Source organism: Anabrus simplex, chromosome 3, assembly GCF_040414725.1.
Source record: "Anabrus simplex isolate iqAnaSimp1 chromosome 3, ASM4041472v1, whole genome shotgun sequence".
NCBI classification, from domain to species: Eukaryota; Metazoa; Arthropoda; class Insecta; order Orthoptera; family Tettigoniidae; genus Anabrus; species Anabrus simplex.
In genome coordinates, this window is record NC_090267.1 from 356799614 (window position 1) to 356826572 (window position 26959).

General features: G+C 39.3%; 1 protein-coding gene across 1 annotated transcript in view; it reads left to right on the plus strand.

The window, feature by feature from the left end:
• Tmem131 (Transmembrane protein 131) overlaps positions 1–26959 on the plus strand; it is a 504583-nt gene that overhangs the window by 209746 nt on the left and 267878 nt on the right. The window contains exon 9 of the mRNA XM_067143255.2: positions 12006–12186. Within this exon, the coding sequence (XP_066999356.2) occupies positions 12006–12186 (181 nt within the window). The remainder of the gene's footprint in view (positions 1–12005; positions 12187–26959) is intronic.

A 26959-nucleotide genomic window follows, 5' to 3' on the forward strand; every position in this document is an offset into this window, starting at 1 on the left:
GGTGGTTTGTCAGACTGGTTTGAAACAAAGAGAAGAGTGCAGCAGGGCAGCTCATTGTCACCACTTCTATTTATTATTGTAATGGATGTAGTGTCCGACTCGTTGGCTGAATGGTCAGCGTACTGGCCTTCGGTTCAGAGGGTCCCGGGTTCGATTCCCGGCCGGGTCGGGGATTTTAACCTTCATTGGTTAATTCCAATGGCCCGGGGGCTGGGTGTTTGTACTGTCCCCAACATTCCTGCAACTCACACACCACACATAACACTATCCTCCACCACAATAATACGCAGTTACCTACACGGCAGATGCCGCCCACCCTCATCGGAGGGTCTGCCTTACAAGGGCTGCACTCGGCTAGAAATAGCCACACGAAATTATTATATTATGGATGTAGTAATGAAATCTATTAAAAGGAAAGAACATGGAGATATCAAAGCCTCCACATTTGCAGATGATGTTGCGATCTGGAGTGAGTCAGAAGAGGAATTGGGAGAGCGAATGCAAAGCTGGAATGAGGAGTTTAAGAAATATGATTTAAACATCAGCAAGACCAAGACAGTGGTGATGAAAGTGTATGTACTGCTGAGAGGTCATGATTGGGACATGTTGGTGGAGAAGTATGGGGAAGTAGCAGAACCAATAGTCATGTTAATTGAAGATAATACAGATGTTGATTCCCAAAGGGAATTTAAAATATTTGTCCCGAATGAGTAAATTTATAATACCAATATAATGGTCCGTTATTGGACATTATAAATTTTCCAGCTAACTCATTCTTGGTTGCCTGCGTTTCGCCCTCGTGTGCTAAGTTAGGCTCATCAGTTGGGACTTAGCACACCACCCAAGACGCAAGGCTAGTGCATACCGTGGAGGCCACTGCATAGGCTACTTGAAGCCACCAGCAGTGCCAATGCACTATGAGAGCTATGTCTCATTTCCAAAAATTGATGCCTGCCTGGCCATCAGATAATACAGATGTTGATTCCCAAAGGGAATTTAAAATATTTGTCCCGAATGAGTAAATTTATAATACCAATATAATGGTCCGTTATTGGACATTATAAATTTTCCAGCTAACTCATTCTTGGTTGCCTGCGTTTCGCCCTCGTGTGCTAAGTTAGGCTCATCAGTTGGGACTTAGCACACCACCCAAGACGCAAGGCTAGTGCATACCGTGGAGGCCACTGCATAGGCACTGCTGGTGGCTTCAAGTAGCCTATGCAGTGGCCTCCACGGTATGCACTAGCCTTGCGTCTTGGGTGGTGTGCTAAGTCCCAACTGATGAGCCTAACTTAGCACACGAGGGCGAAACGCAGGCAACCAAGAATGAGTTAGCTGGAAAATTTATAATGTCCAATAACGGACCATTATATTGGTATTATAAATTTACTCATTCGGGACAAATATTTTAAATTCCCTTTGGGAATCAACATCTGTATTATCTGATGGCCAGGCAGGCATCAATGTTTGGAAATGAGCCATAGCTCTCATGGTGCATTGGCACTGCTGGTGGCTTCAAGTAGCCTATGCAGTGGCCTCCACGGTATGCACTAGCCTTGCGTCTTGGGTGGTGTGCTAAGTCCCAACTGATGAGCCTAACGTAGCACACGAGGGCGAAACGCAGGCAACCAAGAATGAGTTAGCTGGAAAATTTATAATGTCCAATAACGGACCATTATATTGGTATTATGTTAAATGAAGCCCGACTGGACAGCGTTCCAGTTTTCAAATACTTGGGTAGCATTTGGTCTTTCAAAATGGTGGCCGGTAATGACGACGTAGTGTTTTATCCTTCGAGTAAATTAACCGTAAAATGTGACGAAAAGTGCGGAAAATGTCGAAGATTAGTGAAAAATGGAGTGTTGTGTGATTCATGTGATCGATGGTGGCATTATAAGTGCGGAAATTGCCCTCGAGACGTAAAAACTAATGAAAATGTTGACTGGATTTGTGAGCAGTGTGTTCGGAATGTTGTTGTTGGCGACGGCGTTGACGAAGCACCGAAAACAGTCGATGAGGAATATAAAAGTGCATTAGAAATTATAAACATTCTAAAAATGGACAATGAGATTCTTAAAGTTGAAAATCAAGAATCAAAAGAAAGATTGCGATCGCTAGAATTTGGGACTGACCATTCTTCGAGTGATATACCGGTACCAGTAACAAACTCGAGCACGTGGTGTCATGTAGTTTGTGGATGGCCGGCTAAGAAGAAATCTACAACTGAATTTCCGGAAATAAACATCAGGAATAGGTTTTCTGCCCTAAATAATTTAATTCTGGAAGAAAGTGATCGCGCGCGTGAAACCGAATCATCGCGATCCGTTGCCGTGCCGAGTTTAAAATTTAGGCCTAGAATTCAGATTCAAGACCCAGTTAGGCCTAAATCAGCTAAGGTAGCTGTGTTTGGTGATAGCCAAGGAAGGGGAATTGCGGGAGTGATTAACGACGAGAATATAGCAGCAACCGGAGAAATATATCCAGGAGCTTCTATCAGCAGTATTCTGGAAAACGTAGAAGCAGCAACTAGGAACTTCGGGAGCGGCAATGCAGTGCTTATCATCAGTGGGACGAACGACGTAGCTCACGACGACGCCAAGAATGTAAGATCACAACTTAAACATACACTAGGGAAGCTAGGGAACGTCTTTGTAGTGAACGTGCCACACAGGCATGATTTGAGTAGAGACTTGTGTGAGAACATTGAAGTGGACAAGGTCAATACAGATATTGTTAAAATTTGTAAACATTTTCGGAATACTCAGGTTATTGAATGCAGCAGTTTTGAGAGATACTCTTATACAAAACATGGCCTCCATCTAAACAATTCAGGTAAACGAAAGCAAATATTGTTCTAGATTTTATTAATCTTAAGATATGTACTCTAAAACTGACAACTCCCTTAAGTTATAATACTGACCAGGAAAACTAGTAGAAAGAGCCAGCTGTACTTCAAGCTGGCTCAGTCAACTAGAGAAAGAAACTCAGGATAGTAAGGAATTTCAAGTTACCCAATTGCAACAGTCAAGTTTTAGGGAGGAAGGGGGTCTGAGATTGCTCTTGGTAAACTGTCAAAGTGTAGTAAATAAACAATTAAAATTCGGTACATTGATGGAATCTTATGAGACTGATGTGGTGATAGGAGTGGAATCGTGGTTGAAAGAAGGGGTGGGTAATAGAGAAGTATTTCCAGAAGGGTATACAGTCTATCGTAGAGATCGAGGATATAAAAAGGGAGGGGGGGGGGGGTGTTTTATTCTGGTGAAGGAAACTTACTGTTCACATGAATGGTTTACCGATGAAAGGGATGAAATATTAGGGATAAAATTAGTTTGTGATAATATGAAGGAGGTGGGAATTATAGGAACATACAGGCCTGGAAGAGAGGAAAGAGACATGGAAATCTTTGAGAAAATAATAGATTATACTCATAAAAACAATAATAATGATATGGTAATAATTGGGGGAGATCTAAATTTGCCTGACGTTGAATGGAATGGAGCTGCAAGTGAAGCCCATGAACAGAAACTGGCAAATAAGTTAATTTGGGAGGGAGGATTTACACAAGTAGTACAAGAACCGACTCGTCTCAATAACTTACTAGATGTATTCTTGGTTAAACCATGGGAAATTGTTGATAAAACTGAGGTAATTGAAGGAATAGGAGACCATAAGGCTGTAATAATGGATGTAGTACTCGTACCAAAAAGGCTTAATAAGAGGGTTACACAAGACAAGAAATTGTACAGAAAAACTAAAGTTGATGAATTTGGGACTTACCTTAAATCACAATTCAGTTGTTGGATAAGTGAAGGGAGTAACGTGGATACACTTTGGGCTAAATTTAAAGGAATCATTTGGGAAGGAGAGAAGAGATTTGTACCTGTTAAGAAGGGTAAAATGACCTCAGACCCTGTTTATTATACAAGGGAAATAAGAAAATTAAAAAGAAAATGTAGAATAGTAAACAGGAAAATCAAAGAGGGTAGGGAGAGTAGAGAAACTAGAAAACAGCTAATGAGGGAACTGAATAGAGTGAAAAAGGAAGCAAAAGAGAATTATATGAATGGCATACTTCAAGAGGGTAATGACTACAAAGGGAAATGGAAAAAGCTGTATTCATATATCAGGAATCAAAAAGGAAAAGGAATCCAAATTCCTACAATGGTGGGAGAAGGGGGTGAACACTATTTAACAGATACTGAGAAAGCAAACCTATTTAGTAGGGAATTTAGAGATTCAGTAGATGATTGTCAAGAGTTGGAAACCAAAACAGAAGATAGAGAGGGAGAGACACAGAGGGAAACAAGAAGCTTCTCATTCACAAATGAAGATATTTTCAGAGAAATCCAACTGCTTCCGCAAGGAAAAGCAGCAGGAAGTGATCAAATTACTGGGGAGATATTAAAGAAAATGGGGTGGTACATAGTGCCTTATATAAAATTTCTCTTTGACTATGTCATAAATAATAGTGTAATACCAAAGGGATGGAAGGAATCAATAATAATACCAATTTATAAAGGAAAGGGTGATAAAAGGAAACCAGAGAACTACAGACCAATCAGCCTGACTAGTATAGTTTGTAAAATAATGGAGAGTTTAATATCAAAGTACATCAGAGGGATATGTGATGATAAAAATTGGTTTATGAGGAGCCAGTATGGATTTAGAAAGAAATTTTCTTGTGAGGCACAACTGGTGGGATTTCAGCAGGGCATATCAGATCAATTGGATTCAGGAGGTCAGTTAGATTACATAGCCATAGATCTTTCCAAAGCCTTTGATAGAGTGAAACATGGAATATTATTAAAGAAATTGGAGGGAATAGGACTGGACGTAAGGGTTACACGTTGGATAAAAACATTCCTAAACTCAAGGGTTCAGAAAGTCAAAGTAGGAAATAATATATCACAGGAAGAGAAAGTTTGGAGGGGAATTGCACAGGGTAGTATAATCGGTCCGTTACTTTTCTTAATATACGCAAATGATTTAGGGAACAATATAACATCAAAAATAAGATTGTATGCAGATGACATAATTGTTTATAGGGAAATAAACAACATTGAGGATTGTTCAGAATTACAAAGGGACCTTGAAAGTATCCAACAATGGGTTGAAGAAAATAATATGAAGGTTAATGGAGGTAAATCAACTGTTACAACTTTTACAAACAGGAGCTTTAAAACTGAATTTGAATATACTTTGGATGAGGTAGTTATCCCAAAAGATGGCAAGTGCAAATACTTAGGTGTGAGATTTGAAAGTAATTTGCACTGGAAGGGTCATGTTGATGACATTGTTGGGAAAGCATACAGATCGTTACATGTCATAATGAGGCTACTTAAAGGATGCAACAAAGAATTAAAAGAAAAAAGTTACTTGAGTATGGTTCGTCCATTATTGGAATATGCAAACAGTGTTTGGGATCCTCACCAAGAATACCTAATAAAATAAATAGATAGTGTGCAGAGGAAAGCAGCAAGATTTGTAACAGGAGATTTCAGGAGAAAAAGTAGTGTATCAGAAATGTTAAAGGAACTTGGGTGGGAAACTTTAAGTAAGAGAAGGGAGAAAACTAGACTTATAGGTTTATATAGAGCCTATACAAGAGAAGAAGCTTGGGGAGATATCTGTGAGAGGCTTCAGTTGGAAAATAATTATATCGGCAGGACTGACCACAAGTATAAAATTAGAAGGAATTATAGCAGAAGCGATTGGGGTAAATTTTCATTCATTGGGAAGGGTGTGAAGGAGTGGAACAGTTTACCAGGGGTAGTGTTTGATCCTTTTCCAAAATCTGTACAGATATTCAAGAAGAGAATAAACAGCAACAGAGAAAATAAATGAAGTGTTAGAGGACATTCGACCAGTGCAGATTATTGTAAATTAAAAAAAAAAAAAATGTGTGTGAATAAATTAATTCCATCCCCTCGTCTAAGGAGTTTGGACAGCCAAAGTAGGGGACTGCCTGTAGGGGTGAAGTACAGTGGGGACTTCGAGGGCCCTGGGACCGCTACGGTAGCTGTGAAGGCCCTTCAGGAACTCTGAAAAGTGGTGGCAAAGGGGCTCTGGTTAAGACGCAGCAGGTCGTTATGCTACTTAGGTTCCAGAACGGGTAAAAAAAAAAAATTAATAGTAAATAAGTAAATAAATGCAATGTAAATATTAATCTTATACCAGTTGTATAGTATCATTTGAAGTAATTCCACATACTGTATATCAGTTGACTATATTTGTAAGTAGTACAGGAGATATTAAGAGTAGAATTTTGTAAACGATATAAATTTATTAAGGATGAGCTGTGTGTTTAATAGAAAACATTGTTAGCGTAAATTGTAAAATATTGTATTATAGGAAAATTTTCTTCTCTTGTTAATTTAATATTTAGTGCTTGACAATAATGTATTTTAGTGTACCATTTGCCACCGAGGTAGACACCTCATTTGCAAATAAAGAGATTTTGATTTGATTTGATTTATATCAAATGACAACCTAGCAAAACATGAGGTGAACAATCGAATCAATAAGGCAACACAAATTTACCATCAGATAAGACACCTGCTGTGGGATGAGCAAATACCCATGAAAACAAAAATGACATTGTACAAGTCCTATTATACACCAATTCTTACATACAGTCTTGAAACCACAACACTGACCAATAGAGATAATTCCAAACTTCAGGCAGCTGAAATGAAATTCCTACGCACTATGATCCAGAAAACCAGGAAAGACAAGATTAGGAATGAGAAAATTAGAGAAGAAGTAGGAATAGATGATTCTCTCCTCAATAAGATTCAGATATCAAGACTGAAGTGGTTTGGTCACATGAAGAGGATGCCATTAAACAGAACTGCAAGGAAGGAATTTGACAGAAAAGTAGAAGGAAGATGACCCGTGGGAAGGCCACGAAGGAAATGGATAGATTTAGTTAAGAACGATGTACTGCTGAGAGGTCATGATTGGGACACGTTGGTGGAGGAAGAATGGTACAAGGACAGGATGAGATGGAGGAGGCTCATATACCACACCTGGGAAACTGGAGATGGTTTAGGATGATGATGATGAAGTTATATATCTGTATGAGAGTAATATTCCTTCAGTTTTTTCTTAAAACGTATTGCTGATTTAGAGTTCTCTATAACAGGAGGCAACACATTATATTCCCTAAACATTGATGATTTTATGCCTTGCACTCCATTCTTTACTGAATTAGAGTGAGAGGGATATATCCTTAATGATCCTCTAGTTTCATATCTATGAATTTCACTAAAATGGGAGAAGTTAACAGCATAGCTTATACATAAAGACTGATGATGAAAATGCAATTTGTTTATAGAATATTTGCCTCTGAAAAAACTTCATGTGACAGTTTGAGGAAGGGGAATCCATACATGATTTTGATGGCTCTTTTTTGTAGGATTTCCAAATTATTAAAATAATCTTTCCTACATCTTCCCCAAATGAAACTTGTGTGTGTTAGGTGTGGGTGGATCATTGCATAAGATACACTTCAGTTGTTGGTGAGAGAAATTACTGTATCTTAATCTGTGCATTATTTGTATCAAAGGGGTAATTCTGCTGATTGCATAATCAATATGGCTTTTCCAGGAAAGTGTTTAGTCTAATACTATACCAAGATACATAGCTGAGTTGAATCTCTCTATTACTTGGTCCTTTAGGGTAACAGTGTTAGCTGCTGTGTTCTTATGGGCTGTTTCATGAAAGAATAAGTATTTTGTTTTAGTCACATTTTTTGAGATAAAGCCCAGTCCGATAACTTGTTCAAGTCACAATTTATATCTTCTATAATTTGTGTTTCACTTTATAAGTTATTAAGATATCATCAGCAAATAATTTACATTTTTCCTTTAGTGTTAAAGATTATATGTCATTAATATAAATAAAAAATATATTGGGACCTAGTAGCGAGCCCTGCAGTACTCCCGTTTTTGTTTGTTGCTTAGAAATTTTAGGATCATTAATCATTACATATTGTGTTCGGTTTGATAAATAATTTTTAAACCATTTGTGTGCTAAACTCCTAATTCCTGCTATTTTTAGCTGACAATAATCATACACTTAAATAAACTAGTTTTTCAGCACCAGCACAAATCAGTTCTTGCTTAGAACTTCCTCACAGTGCACAGTACACTACATACACTTACTTAATACAGCAAAGTCATTGACTTCTTCCAGTAACCAAATTGTACACTGGACAATACTACCCATAGCGGCAGAGTCTCATCTTCTAGATCAAATGGCCACATAATCTTCTGCACTAATGTTACCATAATTCTGTTCAAGATTTTGTAATAGCACATCAGTATTTTCATTTATTATGGTTCCTTCATAAGGGTGTGATAAAAACTTGGTTTTATGAGAGCATTGACGTACTGTATTTGGCGACACCCCTTTCACTGCTTCTACGATCCAAATTACAGCATCAAGCATAGATGCAGATTTAGTCAGTTCGGTGCCAGAGGCCGTTGATTCCATGTTTGCAAGCAGTGATGCCATTATCATTTTCTTATTATTATTAATCTTAAAACAATTAATGATGTCCTGGTCCATTAGCTGATTTACACTAGAAGTATTTGGAGGGAACCATGCGAGTTTAACGTTAGAAAGCTGTGTTGCTGGATGACATGTAACATTGCCAAGAAACATTCCTGTTTTGTTGCTCATTCTCAAGTTGAATGACACCAACCATTCTTCTATTAGGTGTGATGTCATCCATGCACTCTTATTGGATCTCCAATCAATGACTAGACTCTTTAAATAAATTTTTGAAGCATCTCAGTTTTGCTGCTTTTCCTATAACTAATGGCTTTTCATGCTCAGAAAGAAAACCACGCAAAAAACTGTCGGTCTCTTTTTTGAAAAGTTTTCTTCCTGTATATATTTCCCCTTTCCGAGATAATGTTTTGCTAGTTAGTGCTCAGAAAAATACGTCTGTTTTCATCACCATTAGCTATGTTCCGGGGTTCATAGCCTTTAATTAGAGAGCCAATTTTTTAAGTCCAATCTGCGTTTCTTCAGCAATGTCCCTAGTCTCTCTGCAGACCTCCTTCAACACTATCTGATGTTGTCTTTTAAAACTTTCCAAGCATCCATTGAAAGCGGTAAAACATTCTTTTCCAAGCGTTTCTGCATCTTCTCTTGCATGATTATGTAGCATTGTCCCTGATATGGGCAGATTTCTTGCTCTTTTACTAACAAACCATTCCCAGACAGTTTTGTTTATTTCTTCATTCCCAATTACACTGAGCGTTCATTCCACTACTCAGTTTCCTCTTAACCACTCTTCATCTAGTTCCACCTTTTTCTTAAGAATGACATAGACTTGAGTTTTCCACTCTTGAACTTTGCTACAATAATAGATTTAAACAAACCTTTTGTAGTATAATTTTCTATTTCCGGGGCATGGCTAAAAGCGAGTCTTCTTCCTCTTGTCACGATCACTGGCTTTATCATCATCAGTATCACTATCACTGTTGTCTTAATTATAATCGGTTCCAAAATTTCAAATCGCCCTATTTCCTTCGCAAAATCATTTTCTTGCAATTTCTCTTTACAGAAAAAATCTAATTTTCCTAAATCACGTTTTTAATTTCATCATTTGCAATCTTTTCAGTGTCTGAAATGGTGTTTGGCTTAGCAACTTATCCTTTTATTTGTGCCCAGAAAAGTTCTATGTGCTTTCGAGGCGAGATTAACAATTTCTGGGCACCTTGTGCTTTTGCCTTTTCAGCTTCTTTGCATACACATGATACAGTTGACACACTTACCAAAGATGCTTCAGCAGTTAAGTCTTGGCACGTAAGAAAAGTTGAGCTATCTGTGGTTTTCTTCAAGAGCATATTTTTGTAAGAAACAATAAATTACATACACTTTTTTCTGAACTTAACTACTAAATCCACTGGATCTATCACTTCTGCTAGTACTGGGCTTGCTGAGCAACATATGATGGGGGATCAAATATAAACAGGATTTTATTTTATATTTAAATTCATTTATTGAAAAACACAAGGCAAGTACAATTTATTTTTTCACATAGTTTCTTGCTTTGGAAATGCATTTGTCCCAGCGTATGAGCAGCTTTTTGATGCCCTCATCGTAAAAAGAACAGGGTCGAGTCAGCAGACAGTTGGGCATGAAGTCTTTCACACGCTCGTCATCTTCAAATCGTTGCCGTCGTAGAGCATTTTTAAGCGGTCCGAACAAATAGAAATTGCAGGGTGATAAGTCTAGGCTGTAAGGAGGATGATCAAGTGTAGTCCAGTGCTTTTCCTGTAGCTTGGAGACAGAGCTGCAGTATGGGGCCGCACATTGTCGTATCAGTTGGCCTCGTCTTTTGCGGCGATATGCAACCCTTGCCTTGTTCAACAGCATGCAGTAGTAAGCAGCATTGATTGTGCGTCGCTCATGCAAAATATCAATCAGCAAAATGCCCCACTGATTGGAGAAAAAAAAAACGGTTACAAGAACCCTGCCAGCTGACAGACGGATCTTGGCTTTTACTTGTGCTGCCTCCCCTTTCCTCCACCATTCCTTACACACACGCGTCCTTGACAATGTTTGATCACCAAACTGTGCAGTCAATCTCTGGCAAATTTCCGCCGCTGTAACTCCTCACGAGCAAGAAATTTTATAATTATGCGTTGCACAGTGGAGGGGTGCACCTGTTGCTCCGATATTGTGAGCGTTACTGATGAAACGGCGGGAAATATCTAACAGCACGCTGATGAAACAGCGGGAAATATCTAACAGCACACTCTCCCCTTCGTAATTGTTTTCAGTGATCTAAACTGACATAAAAACTTTAATTCAAGTTCACAGGCCAGACAGAAAGTGGAGTAATATTCTTTACAATTGACACATCTTGGTCCTTTGGACTATGGACGCCTGTTTATAGTACCTTATCAATATTGCAGCTGTGTAAACAACGTACTCCTCACATGATAGCATCCCCATCGGAGTAATGAGTCAACTGTTTTTTGTTTATGTTTTGAAGACAATGGTGCTATTGTATATAACTTTAATATAACGATAGAATTGTAAGTCCATAACATTGCCATCTTATTATATCACCTCTCTGATCCCTGGAAGTTCTTCAGTAACAGCACGTACTTGTTACTTCTTTTAGAGAATCAGGACACCATGGTCATCAGTCCTGTGTATGTACAACTTCCGCTGGTTTGCATAACAACTTGTCTGTGCCTTGTGGGTACTTCCAATTAATTAGTGTTAAAATATGAAAGGAAATATTGTGGAGGTATGAAAACTTTCATCGCAATGTTTGCCTGGAGTTGAAGTAAAAAACCATGGGGAAGTTTTTCTGTTATCTCAAGAGGTTTGATCTCCGCTATAATGTTCTTTTCATTTTTATATTTCCAATTCATTTCATGTCATTTCATGTTCAGTGTGTACATCAGTAAATATATTTTGTGTTTGTTTCCAATTTTGTTCTTGGATGAATTTTGAAATGGCGATATCCTGTGCATAATCTTTAACAACGTATAAAGTGCAAACTGCTCAGCATAAAGATATGATTTTTGTTTCTACATATTAATAAAAATGTTCCTATCGGTGTCACTTGTACTCAAAGTCCAAAAATTGAAACATTTTTCCGAGCACTTGTGGTATTTGATTTTAGTTTTGGAAATGGCAGGAGAGCTTGTCCATGTGAGCAACACAGCTCTCTTGCCAGATGCTGTTTCTGGTCGGTGCTGGGCAGGCTGACATGCCTCAAATGTCAAGAGGTTTGATCTCCGCTATAATGTTCTTTTCATTTTGATATTTCCAATTCATTTCATATCATTTCATGTTCAGTGTGTACATCAGTAAATATATAAATATTTATTTTTATGTTCAACCCTATGTATCCTTGAATATTTTGACTACGCTTTCTGTGGCTTTATTTTTATCTAATGTTCTTTTTTATTGAAGAACATTCCAGAACATTTAAATTACAAAAATATGTAAAAATATGTATTTTTCAGGATAAAAGTGAATAAAAGTGATGAAGTGCTGGTGGTACCTTTGGAAGTGGAAGTAACATCACAGCCAGGCTTGTATGCACTGGAGGATATAATTGATTTTGGCTATGGAGGAAACCTAGACCAGCCATGTGAAATGAAACTCTTGTTATATAATTCATGGAATAAAGTAATGCGAATACAGGTGTGTATTTTATTTGTTACTTACCTGAAATTTTTGAACTCGACAAGTGCAAGCTTTTATTTTCATATTGTCAGCATGTAGGAAACAGAGTGATGGATATCACAATATTCTGAACTTTTTGTATCTTTGCATTTTTTATGATCCTCCCTCCATTAATATTGTGTATTTTCTGGTTGAATTGTGTTTCGTAGTATTTGCTAACTTCGTATTGATATTAACCTCCAAATGTATTTTGGTTGGTCTGCTTACAATGTTGGTCTGATCATTGCGATGAAGGTTAAGGATACCCTGTTTTTTTTAATTTTTAAATTGGAGAATCACTTTCCTTGTGTTTTTATAACTTCTGGTCAGCTTGAATACCAGTCTTCTAAGTAATATTTAATACTAGATCAATTTACTACATCATCATCTTGCACAGCTTTTGGTCTCCTGCTTTCCACTTCCATACAATATTAAATAGAGGGAAGGATCCACCTTTTAATACTCATCAGCTGATGATGACACTTCAAATGTGTTAAAACCGGTTCCAAATGAACATGTTGTAACTTATTTGGTTCAACTTAAAAACGGAGTATTGAAAAGAAGTAAGTATAAATAACCACCTAATCGATACTTTATTAATGCCTCAGGCAAAATTGAATAAAATTAAAAATTACAGGACATGTTTCGACCACTTAGTGGTCCTCTTCAGCTGAACAGACATGAAATTTTTAACTCTTCAGCTGAAGAGGACCACTAAGTGGTCGAAACATGTCCTGTAAGTTTTAATTTTATTCAGTTTTGCCTGAGGCGTTAATAAAGTATCGATTAGGTGGTTATTTATACTTACTTCTTGATTAAACATCGATACGGTCATGAAATGGACAACTTGTAATGGAGTATTGAAAGGTGGATCCTTCCTTCTATTTAATATTGTATATTTCTCTATTCAATACGGAACAGACATGAAATTTTTAACTCTAAATAATTCCACTTCCATCTCGTGCATCTTTCCGGGTAATAATAATTGTAATAATATTTGAGACATATCCTCTTCTCCTCCATTCTCTTCATGTGTTCATACCATCTAAATCTTGATTCCTCTATCCTTTCCTACAATGGTGTCACTTGCACTAGTTCTCTAACCTTCTCATTTCTTATCATCCAATTTTGTTACTCCTGTTTTATTGAAAAATTTCAACTCACTAGTCTGGATCCTGCTTTTATCTCTTCACCTCATTACCCAAGTTTCTAAAGCACATGTCAGTATTGGGATATAGTACATCTGACATATCACTCCTTTGCTATTTTGGGGGGTATCCTTCCTCCATCCTCTTCTAACGTTTTTGAACAATGTTTCTGCTTGTCTCCCCTTCTCACTTATTTCCTTATCTTCCACTTTCTTGTATAAGCTGCCTTCTCTTCATGTGTTCATACCATCTAAATCTTGATTCCTCTATCTTGTCCTGCAATGGTGTCACTTGCACTAGTTCTGTAACCTTCTCATTTATTATCTTATCCAATTTTGTTACTCCTGTTTTATTGAAAAATTTCATCACACTAGTCTGGATCCCGCTTTTCTCTCTTCCCCTCATTACCCAAGTTTCTGAAGCATATGTCAGTATTGGGATATAGTACATCTGACATATCACTCCTTTGCTATTTTGAGGGGTATCTTTCCTCCAACACTAATCTTCTAACGTTTTTGAACAATGTTTCTGCTTGTCTCCCCTTCTCACTTATTTTTGAATCTTCCACTTTCTTGTATTAAGCTGCCTATTGGAGCTCTCCATCTTCCTTTGTTGTTCCCTACCAGTCATTACTCCAGTTGTTGGTTTATCCTTCTTTGTGATTGTAAGCACCATCACTCTTCTGTATGCTGAATTTCATTTGATATCTTTGTACAGTTTGTCCTATGCATTCAACTGCTCCTGAACTTCCTCCTCCCTATTTCTTAACTCCATCAAATTGTGTACAGACATCATTGCTTTCATCTTTTCTTCCCCAAGTTCCTTTGCTAGTCTTGTCATTATGTCATCTCTTACTACAATGAAAAGTAATGGTGAGAGTGAACTTCCTTGTATCAAACCATTCTGGATTCACTTTCACTTAGTATACCACCATCTTGGGGGAATATATATCCCAAATACTTGAAATGTCCCACTAGTTCCAGTTGTTTATTCCCTACCTGGCATTCTTACATTTCTTCCCTATTAACACCACTTTAGTCTTGATAATGCGTATACAGTAGAGTCTCGCTCATCCGACCTTCGCTTATCCGACATTCCGTGTTATCCGACACTGGTAGACTTAATTTGAACTTTTGGTGGAGACTAAATTCAGGCACACCCGCTGTGGAGGGTGCGACCACGGGACAAGCACTGGCCTGACCGCTGGCGGTAGGACAGTTTTTTTCTCAAGGATAGGTGCAGTGAGTCTTCAGTCATTGTTCATTGTAGTATTGATTGGGTGCGGATGTTATAGTTTTCATATCCTCTGTGAGTATAGCGAGTAAATGGAAGAATGTGATTGTTCCTATGGAAGACAAGTTGAGTGCATTAAAGAGACTGGACAAAGGGGAAATTCTTTAAAATGTGGCTTCAGATTATGGATGTTGGATGTGTTACAGTGGGAGACTGAAAAAAACAGAGGGAAGAAATTTAAAAGTGGTGCTCTACCAGAGCAGAGAAAAAATGAAAAATGTGAGTACGAAAAAGTAAGTGAAGCACTATTTCTTTGGTTATCTCAACACCGAGAAAAGGACCTGCCAACATCTGGCCCCATCCTACAGGAAAGGGCTGCGTATTTCCAGTAGGAGTTTAAAGAACGGGACCCTAATTTTCCTGCCAGTGCTGGGTGGCTTGATCGGTGGAAAAAAAAACGGTACGGCATTAGGCAGCTTAATATCTGTGGAGAAAAGTTTCCTTTCGTAAGAAATCTGGAATGTTTTCGTTCAATACTGCATGTACTGTACAATTGAATTGATAATTCAATACCGGAAAACACGTCATTGTTTTAGTACTACAGTACAGCCTTCCTGTTTGTTTCCGTTCGTTTTCAAAGTTATTCTGTATTATCCGACATTTTCGGTGATCCGACGTACTCCAGGTCCCGTTTAGGTCGGATAATCGAGACTCTACTGTATTGTACTCGCTGCACCTCTTTTTAAGCTCCTATATAATAGACTGAGTTTTCAGCATACTCTGCCATTATCAAGTTACCAGCTTAGGCCGAACTGCTTACTACGTCTCCACCCAGCTGGATCTCTCCTTGCCATTTTATACCTACCAGCAAATGATCCGTGAATGCTTATGAGCAACAAAGGTGAAAGATTACAGCCTTGCTAACACTTGTAACTTCTTTGAACCAAGGATTTATTCTACCGTTATTTCTCACTGCAGCCTGATTGTCGGCATAAATTCCTTTGATTGCCTGTAACCTACTCTTCACTTTATCCGTAATACAGCTGGTGCATTTTATACCTTCAGCCATTTGTTTGAATAAGACCGCTTCTCTACAGCACACCTTTTGCAGCCTTTTCACTGTTTTTTTTTTTTTTTTTTTTTTTTTTTTTTTTTTTTTTTTTTTTTTTTTTTTTTTTTCTCCCCAAGTTGCTTTACACGTCGCACCGACACAGTTCACTGAAATACAGACAGTGCTAGGTGAAGATAGGTCTTCCACTTTGTCTACCGTTGGAATGCTAAGTAGTCTTCTGCTGTCGAAACCATTGACCATCTTTTCCTGTAACCCTTAAAAGAGGCCCTTATGAAGATTACCGGCTGGTCCAAGGCGGTGTTTCTATTAATTTTTTTGAGAGATGTTATTCCTGTCACTCGCTCTTTGTCTTGATTTGTGACAGGCAGAACCTGCTTACCCATACATACATATACATATTGCTGTTTCGTACACAATTGTCAAATACATGTTTATAGTGTGGCTAATAACCTCTCTTATGAACTGCCATCACAGGATAATAAATACAAAAAATATCATCGTACCTACCAACTGCTCCTTCCATCCTAGCAAACACAGCCGAACCAACAATAGACTCGATCACACGAACGAGACCGTTACTTTGAGAAAGCCAGGCCACTAGAGAGGACAACCACCTACTGCACACCATTAGAACTTCATTGACGGTTTCCACTAGATTACTACAATTTACTATGCATCTGTCTTCTACCTAACACAGCTTCTCATATTTTTATATGCGGCCCTTCCGACCCCTCTATAATAAGGCAAAACACCAGCCAACATTATGAAACAATAATGAAGAAAGGGACCGCTAGATTGAGAAGATATTGAGAATGCTGCTATTTCTGAAGCCTTAAATTTCATGGTGTTTTTTTCTCCTTGTCACAGGCTTTTCGCCTGCAGGTTAATTCAGGCTTGGTTTCTCTCAAAACTGTTTGCTCCCGCTCTCCTCCTGACCAATTTGATGTGATGGGTTTCCACTAGGATGATTTTGACACCAATTTCAAACTGTTTTGTCATTTTTATAAACCAATAATTTGTAAACTATGAGGTCCACAACCTCACCATGTGCTACTATTATTCATTTCCATCTGCATCATTTGTTTTCTCATTCCCTTGTTTCTTAGGTTAACGCAGTTTTTAGTATCAATTATTATTTCAAATTAACACCTGTTTCACTGAATTTTGTCGCAATAAGTTGTTTTTTGCTCTGCATATTGATGTAAATATTGTATATTTGTGCTAATTTTGTTTCCGTCTAGGCTCTCTTTGTTTGTTTTTTCATTTGCTCTTTCATTATGTTTTTTAGCATTTTTTCAACTTATATTATGTAAATTATTCCAACCCCCCTAATTTTTTTCACTGAAGATGGCTCAAGCGAGCCGAAACATGTCGGAATTTGTTTGCTCCGTCTAATGACGGAATATATGATGTATTGAATAGGAGGATACTCTCATTTTTCGCCATTGTAAACCTACCAACTCTTTTGATTTAGGCAGGAGACCCTCAATATTCCACAATTTTCCCCACCTCTTGATTATTCCATTATTTCTTCCAATTTTGGCTAAGTAGTAGTGAACGTCAAACATTTGTTTTCAGCTTTGTACATCAGTGACCAGAAGTCTTTCATTCATTGGCCGCTTTCAAATAAAATATCACCGGGCAAGTTGGCCGTGCGTATAGAGGCGTGCGGCTGTGAACTTGCATCCAGGAGATCGTGGGTTCGAGCCCCACGGTCGGCATCCCTGAAGATGGTTTTCCGTGGTTTCCCATTTTCACACCAGGCAAATGCTGGGGCTGTACCTTAATTAAGGCCACGGCCGCTTCCTTCCAACTCCTACGCCCTTCCTATCCCATCGTCGCCATAAGACCTATCTGTGTCGGTGCGACATAAAGCAACTAGCAAATAAAATATCAACGTTTATTAATAATACAAGGAATGCGCACAAATGTATGATATTTATTGAAACCTGAATGCCATGAAAGTGTATCGATTGGCAGTCTCTCTCATTCTCACATGCTATCATGCCATGGTCCTGCTCATGCACATGTTTCTATTGTCAAGTGTTCTCTTATGTATATTTGTGTTCTGTGGTGTTCTGCATGTTCTGTCCTGTTTTTGGATACACGTGTGTGTTTCAGTGAAGTTCACGTATGTCCAGTATTTATTGAAGTCTTTATAGTGGGCTGAACGTTATTTGCATACCTGAATCCCTGTTATTTGTCAATTACCGTATTTACTTGTGTATTAGGCCCCTTTTCCCCCCACTTTTACAGCCAAAAATAGTAAAGGGGGATCCAATATGCGATAACCTCAAATTTTGTGCAGTGAACACGACTTCTAGGCCATAAAGAGCTATAAATTGTACATGTAAACATTCTACACTGTTTTTTAACAAACCTATGGATGTATTTGAGTTTACTCTGTCTGCCATCTAGCGGACCTAGAGTAAAACGGAACGTTGAAATTGACGAGCAGACAGCCAGATGGCGTCATATCGAAATGTCTGCACACGGTAGCTGAGGCCATACGATTATTATTATTATTATTATTATTATTATTATTATTATTATTATTATTACTGGCTATTTTCGTTGGAAGGCAGTATTTCTAAATGTTAAAAGTCAATAAATGGTGAACACGACTTTTAGGCCTACATATAAAATGAATATAATCCATTTTAGTTACTCATATCACGTCATTCATTTCATCTCATTAATTCCTCTGATGAGGTCAATGTTAGGAAGGGCATACAGACTTAAAAACTCTCTACAAAGATTTTGTCTCACTTCATACTCGACCCCATAGAGAAAAGGAATAAGGGTATCGTATTATCACATTATGCAATATTGATACAAAATAACTCAATGGCCAGTCTTGCGTTGCGAACTTCCCTGCTACCGGCGTGTCGTCCTTCCAAGTGATGTCATCTTCACTGCCATCTTGTCAGCCATGTACTGCAACTCCAATCGAGACCAAGAGCATTTGAGGTCCCTTTTTTTTTTTTTTTTTTTTTGAACCTTTTAAAAATAACTTCCATTCCCGACTATAGAGTCCAAACTATGTGAAGTTATTCCCAAATGTTTTCTGGAGATGGTCTCTGATATTCCCAACTGGTATATTGGTAGCAGAAGCCACTCCTTCTGAATAAAGCCTTGTTGAAAGCGTGCCAAACCACCAGCTGCTAACTAGGGTATGTTACGAATTGTATTTTCAAATGTAATACATAGTGACTGGAAGCATTCTTTTGAAAACTGCAGCTGTTGAAAGTCATACCCTTATTTTTAAGTATATTTCATGCTTGTCACGTCAGGATTTACCTAAACAACTGTAAATGAGATAAGAGAGACCGCATTGTTTAGGTTAGTTATGGTATCGCCCGGATAATGCTAAAAGTTCCAAGACGGAAAGAATAAAAATATATAACAGGAAAGTTTGCCACTTTTATGGATATCTGCAGGTGTGGCGGTAATACGTTTTATTATCATAATGTTTAATTTCGTACGTTCGTTGTTTCCCATTTTTTATTAACACATACCCTGGTATGTTTTGTTTGGCATCTCTGAAAATCGTTGGACGTAAGTGGGGACATAAAAAAATTAATATTATAATTTGTTAGGTATGTTGGCGAGTAAAACAATTGTGATTGAATTGTTTTTATCACGTTTTAAACCCACTTCTCTCCCGAAAAACTCTATATTGGCCTGAGTTACGAGATATTAAACAATCGCTTTGTTAATGATCTCGCAGTCTATATTAATATGCCTAGCAACAACCGTGAATATTTCTTAACTAAAGTAAGCTCGTTTCCTCATACCGAGGTGGTGCAGCTCGCTTTTTAGACCGGCCTCCAATTGGAAGGGAGTTGCGTGTACCATTTTTACTGCAAATCAACCTTCCTGCCATTCGTAAATCTCTGGCAGTACAATACGGGGAATCGAACTGAAGCTCCCGAGAACAGCAGTTAATTGTGCTAACCATTAATCTGGCGGACATTCTTAACTACAAAACACAGGCATATATACACGACTGATGCGTGCTTGCATTGCGCGGGTTGGACACGAAACTGTTCACCTATTTGTGCAACATCATTAGAACTGCAGTAGACCTACGCTACGAAGGTAGACATTTCTTAACTATGAAACACAGATGTACTGCATGACTTCGCGTGTTTTCATTGCGTGGGTCATACGGACAACTCTGTTCACAAATTTGTGTGATGTCATCAGAGCTGCATAAGGCTTGTAGCTGCTTCAAAGCGGAATCATTGTTCTTTTCTGATGAATTACATTGGGGGGTCTTGTATGCTAGTTTTATTTTTTCATTTTCTTTGTCTTGAAAAGCTAAGGGGGATATAATACGTGAGGAGGTCTAATACATGAGTAAATATGGTATGATGCAATATTTTCATGATATTCTTTTTTTACTTGGTGTTTGATTCTTCACAATGGCCAAAAAATACAATTCTCTTTTCTTGAAGCAGTTTTTGGAACAGTTTGCGTGCGTTATTGGATTCTTTGCTTTTTGTACTGTTTGCTGATGTGGTATTTCTGTATCTCATTGTGGAAAAAGCTATGTTTCAAAACATATGGAAACAAAGAAGCACCAAGGAAATGTCAAGTGCATTGGTAGTAATAAAATTCTAGATTTTGGTGTTAAAAGTGAAGGTGATAGGGGGATAAATGCTGAATGCTTACTTACACGATTCATTTTGGAGAATGATTTTGCCAATTCGTTGTATAGATCATCCAAGTCACTTTTAAAAAAAATACTCTCGGACAGCGATATTGCAGAGAAATACAGCTGTGCTAGAACAAAAGCTGCTGCAATTATTGGAGAAATGGTGAAGAAAGAGAAAGAAGAAATAGTAGAAACTTTAAATAAATTGCCATTTTCTGTTTCAACAAATGGAAATAACAAAAGAGATTCCTACCTGTATCTCTGCTTATTGTCTGTCCCTAACCTATAAGGGGACTCCACCAGTGTGAGCTTAGGTGGCCTTCTACTTAACATTCTGATAGAGTGCAATGTTCCACTCAATAACTGTTTAGCCTTAACTCTTATTCTTTTTCGACCTGTTGGAATTAGAGCATTCAAAGTCCCCTGTGAGTGGGGGACGCAGATGAATACATCCATGATATCCCCTGCCTGTCAAAAGAGGCGACTGAAAGGGACCCCAGGGGCTCTAAACTTGGGAGCGTGAATTGGTGACCATGGGGCCCTTAGCTGAGTCCTGACATTGCTTCCACTTACTTGAACCATGCTCCTCACTTTCATCTATCCTGTCTGACCTCCCTTGGTCAACTCTTATTCTTTTCTGACCCGATGGTATTAGAGCATTCAAGGTATAGGAAGTCTTCCATTTTCACACCCTTCGTGGCCCTTGCCTTTCTTCGTCCTTTACTTCATTTTTTGAAATGACAGATCCCTTCTTTTATCTTTTCTCTCTCTCTACCTCCTGTGGGTGGAGGACGCAGATGAAGAATACGCCCATGGTATCCCCTGCCTGTCATAAGAGGCGACTATAAGGGGCGACCAAGGGATGAGTGAATTAGAACCCTGCAACAACTTGTGATTAGTACCATCACACAGGGAACACCATGGGTTGCCTTTACTTGCGAGTAGTGCCACTATATATATTCACAACCAAGTATTTATTTATTTTCCACTTAGTCGATACAATGATTGCCTAAGGCAATTTAATGGTTAAAAGTGGTACATGTTTCGTATATTATCAACATCTTCAGCCACATAACACTGTTTAGATGAAAAATACATAAATTGACAAAGTAATGCCACTATGTTAGGTACTCCATGGGTTTGTGATTAGTAGCAGCAGAGAGTGGTTCACTGTGTGTTTCCAGTAGGCTACCTGTGATTAGTACCACTATATGCAGAACATCACGGGCTTACGTTGCCTGTGATTTGTACCATTATATGAGAAACACCACGGGCTTACATTGCCTGTGATTTGTACCATTATATGAGAAACACCACGGGTTTGGGCATTGCCTGTGATTAGTACCACTATATGAGCGCACCGTCGGTCTGCGTTGCCTGTGATTTGTACTCACTATGTGAGGAACAGCACGGGATAGTATGAGTCCCTGTGATTAGTACACCTATGTGAGGTGTACCATGGGTATGCGTTGCCTACGAATGGCGCCATTATGTGAGAAACACCATAGGTCTGCGTTACCTGTATGACGTACAATACTTGCGAGTAGTAGCATAATGTTTTGAACACCGCGAGTTTACGCTTCTTTGTTTAGTACTGCAGCTTGAGAAATTCCATGGTTCCACTTTACTAGTGATAAGTACTATTATGAGGGACTATCGACCTGGATTTTGGACCCCTTTAGACAATAAGCATCATTGATTCAGGATTGTGCTTTGGAAGCAGTGCCTTGGTCCGTAATATAGTTTCTGGGAATGCGGGGCATTGTGGGTCAGATCCACCGATTGCTTTTAAGTTCATATTTATCCATTCATTCTTCATCATCACGTTTTGAATTCTGGTCAGTGGATGAATTTTGTACTTTTAAATTGTCATTGCATTTTGCATCATTTTGTACCATTAGGGGCTGATGACCTAGCTGTTAGGCCCCTTTAAACAACAATCTCATGTTTTCATATTTACATTGATTATTTTCATGAGAAACAAATATTTTACAATTTAACATGCTGTTTCTTTTGAAAATTCAAGTGATTCATTAATTTTGCCAGTTAGGGTAGTTGATGTAGACTTTGTATAAAATCTTGTAATATTAGGCACGCGCGTACCATCTTTGTACAGGGTCTTTGTTCTAGCTCATTCCGTGTGTCAGGGGAACACGCACGGAAGGTGATAGTGCAGCCGGGTGACTCATTTTCCGAGAGATATATTGCTTCATGATTCGGCGGAAATGATCTAATGCAGTACGGTAGCGATAACCATTGCTTCACAGCAATAGTTTAGTTCAACATCTGTGGTATTGGTAACGTATTCAATGTAGTTTCTACAGGAATACTAATCGTGTGTTTAACGAGTGATGTGTACAGTAGAACAGCATGTATTCATTGTGTTGTGCTGTGTGAAGCATTCTACTTATACAGAATGCTGCTTTTGATTCATTCGCAAATTTCGTGGCATCCTCCCTCCCCATAGGAGTATGATACGTAAATTAAGAAGAAGTTCTGCAACACCAGGTCCGTTCTAAACAAGAAATCACACAGGAGATGAACCGTTTTAACAGAGAAAAAGCTTGATGAAATAGGAGCTCTTTTGGAAAGAATTCCAACAAAATCCCTGTCGCGTCTCGCCGTTCAAGCTAATGTGTCATTATCTTCTGCCCACAAAGCAACAAAACTGTTAGAAGCAAAACCGTACAAACCCACCCCTGCCCAATATTTAAGAGGACCTGACAGTTTCGCTAGGGTTTGGTATTGTAACTGGTTGCTTCTGTCAGTTCACTATGGGTATGTTGACCCAGAACTTTTATTTTATAGTGATGAAGCATGGCTACACTAAGGCGACTATGTAATTAGTCAAAAGAGTTGCTACTGGTGTGCAGAAAATCCTCACTAGCTGCATGTCCATCCACTTCATGATGTAAAGATAGGAGTTTGATGCACAATAAGTGCTCGCAGAAACAGTAAATGCTGATCGATATTTAAACCTCATTCTCAGACCATTCTTTTAGTAGCTGACGGAAGAATAAAGGAGTAATGGTTACTTTATGCAAGATATGTGACGGCACACATTGTTAATCGGTCTATATAGGTAATAGGGAAAGTTTTCGAAGATTGTGCGGTTAATTATCCCCCTGGATCTCTTGATTTTAATCCCTGTGATTATTACCTCTGGGGGATGCTGAAGGGAAAAGTGTATGTGAACAACCCTCACACAAGAGAAGGACTACAAGAGAATGTTACACAAGTTATTTTGAACATCACACGGGCTGAGATTCGCCGAGTGTCTGCAAACCTATTTACGAGGTGTCAGGCATGTTTGACAGCTGAGGAATAACATTTTGAACATCAAATGTAATGCCAGGTAGGTTTTAGACTAATAGTTTCACTAGAAATGGATTTCTATAAGTGTCAATTGGTGTGAGTAGTGGGGAAGAAAAGCGTGCATTATACCGGCTGGCGACGGAGTGTCATTGCCCCAGCTGTGCCATGCTCTGAGTGATGCTGCGGAGCAAGCCAAAAAAAAAAACCCTGTACTTCTTGATGATTTCCTTTACTTTCATTGTAATCATGTCCTTCTTCTTCTACCTTCCTCTTCAGCGTTTTTCTTCATGAGGCCCAATGCTGTAGTCAAGTTTACTAAATACACGGGCACAAAATTGAAAAATGCTTTATTTAAGCACACTCATATAGTCAATGTGAAAATAATAGATTCGATAATCGATTTTCAAGCCACCTCACCTAGAATTGCAACTTTGAGTTTAAAAGCATCCAACAAAATTTATACCATCATAAATGCCCATGCCCCTACTAATGAAAATAATTTTCTAAGAAAGACTAGGAAAGAAGTGGAAAAGTTTTGGGATCTCCTTGACCAAACTGTAAACCAAATAAATATTAACAACGTTAAGATCCTATTAGGGGACTTCAATGCCCAGCTCGGAAGAGAAAAGAAATATCGGGATATCATTGGGAAATGGGCTCCACATAAACATACAAATAAATCAAGCGGGGACAGGAGGCAGAACCAACTAATCTCAGACTACGGTGTGAACCTCGGGCAACCCCCACACTGAACCCCGCCGGACCATCGGAGAATGTCAGATGGCCGCCAACCCAGGCAAACGATATTTTCCTACAAAGTGGTCAAACAACTCAACAAGAGCAAGCAATACCAAGCAGCAACCACCAGCAATACACCCACTACCAGTGGTGCAGCCTTCACAGAAGGACCACAGACGGTGACTCCCTTACTCATCAAATGCACCATGTCACAGGAAAGAGCACAACAACCCGTCATCAAGCAACCGGTCCAGCAGCCAGCACAGGGACAACCAGCTCAGCAACCGCCAGAACAACCACCACAGCCGCAGAATCCACCCACATTGCAAGAACTGACTCTTATCGTTAATCAACTGGCCCACAGTATGCAGACCCTGACCGACCATTTTTTAGAACCAGAACAGGATTTTGACGATACGGGTGGAGACAATGAACCAGACGACCAGGCCTTTCCATTTCGCAGTCTTCGACCACTCACATACAGCAAAGGCCTCGAGACCCCGCCGGACCACAGGGTCTACTAGATCGCATCGACTCTCGAGGGGATGCTACACACACTCCCTGCTGGAAGAGATCACCACAACATCGCGACAACGTTATAGCTGCTATCGGCTTGGTACTCCCTGGACCAAGCACAAAGAAAATATGCCTTCAACAGGGCAAACCTGTTGTACATCGCCTTGTCAAGGGGCTGGAACTCGGCCATTCAACTGGATCAAGCTACAGGGGACGAGATTGCCGAACTATAGGTCGGGTTCCAGTTCCAACCTCAACCACAATCGACGGTCAGCTGCCCCACACCAGGACGGGGGAGGTGGCGCGGCGCTCGTGGTGGAAGAGGAAGAGGGGCGGCAGCAGCTCCAGCAGCAGCAGCCGCTCAACAGTAGACTTGTCTACGATTCCAGCTCCGCCTGTCCAACTACCCCGCAACAGACGGAGCCCAATCCCATCGCCGACGACCGAAGAGTGACAGAATCCTGTTACTCACCTGTGCAGATTTCAGAGGAAAGTGAAAGTGCCACTCCGACGCAGTCCCAGACGGAAACGTCCTCCGGACCGATTTCAGTGAAATATTGTTGCCTGTATATTATTGTCTTATGCTTATGCCTGGTCGGCTTTGTGTGTTTTGTTATATTTCTTTGTAATGTATGTAGACATTCGACTGTAGTTTGAATTAAATAAAGATAGCATTGGTGGGGTCATCTCACTCAGAGATACCTCACGGTTCTAGCCTCTTGTCCCGGCGAGGCTGCGCCAGTGCTAGCTCCCCTTACACGCGCCAAGTGGCTATAAAAGGTGAGGGGTAAGCTGGCTCTGGAGCAGTCGTCAAGCGGGGACAGGAGGCAGGTGCTAGCTCCCCTTACACGCGCTGAGCCAAGTGGGGTCAAAGACTTGTTGAACTCTGCAGAGAACACAAACTGATCTCAAAGTTCACCTACTTCAAAAGGAGGCCCAACAAACTTAAAACTACCGGGCGAGTTGGCCGTGCGCGTAGAGGCGCGCGGCTGTGAGCTTGCATCCGGGAGATAGTAGGTTCGAATCCCACTATCGGCAGCCCTCTGTACCTTAATTAAGGCCACGGCCGCTTCCTTCCAACTCCTAGGCCTTTCCTATCCCATCGTCGCCATAAGACCTATCTGTGTCGGTGCGACGTAAAGCCCCTAGCAAAAAAAAAAACTTAAAACTTGGAAACATCATGATTGCAGAAAAGGGGAATGGCAGCTGGATCACGTATTTATGGACAAAACCTTCCACAGAGAAATCTGCAATGTTAATGTATTAAGACGAGTAGATATAGGTTCAGATCATTACATAGTCAAAATCAAAATTAAGTTCACACTACTAAAAAAGAAACCAAAACGCAATAAACGTAAAAGGAACTTTGATCCACACCAATTAATTAGGAGTGATAAATATAGAGAAGTCACACAAAACATAACACTGACAGATAACTTAGAAGAACTGGTTTCAGTTCTCAGGCAACAAGCTGAAAATTTAGCCCCATTGAACACACATAAAATGCCTGGTGGACCTCAGAATGTGACAAAATTCATGAAGAAAGACATCAGGCATGGTTAAAATTTCAAACACACAAATCAGAAGAAAGTGTAACTAACCTCAAAAATATCAGGAAAAAGTTCACACAAATTATCAGGCAAACCAAGAGACAATCACAGAAAGATTTAATCAACTCAGTAGGAGAAAACTACCACAAAACCAATTCCAGAGACTTTTACAAAATGTTTGGGGAAGACAAGTACAAAAATTTGCCCCTCCCACATTAATGCTGAAAAGTGAGGATGGAAAAACGACACTTAATGACGAGGAAAATGCCGAAATCATGGCAAACGCATTCATTAAAGTTTTGAATTGTGAAGAACCCCAGGAACTTTTAGCAATTAATACAGACACGCCCATCAAAACCCCACCTGAACTCATAAACCCCCAACAATCCAAGAGGTGGAAACTGCACTCAGAGTTGAAAAACTATAAGGCATGCGGAGAATACCAAGTTTTCGCAGAAATGTGGAAATATGCCAGTGATAGAGTTCGAACATCCTTACACATGGCCGTAACAAAAATCTG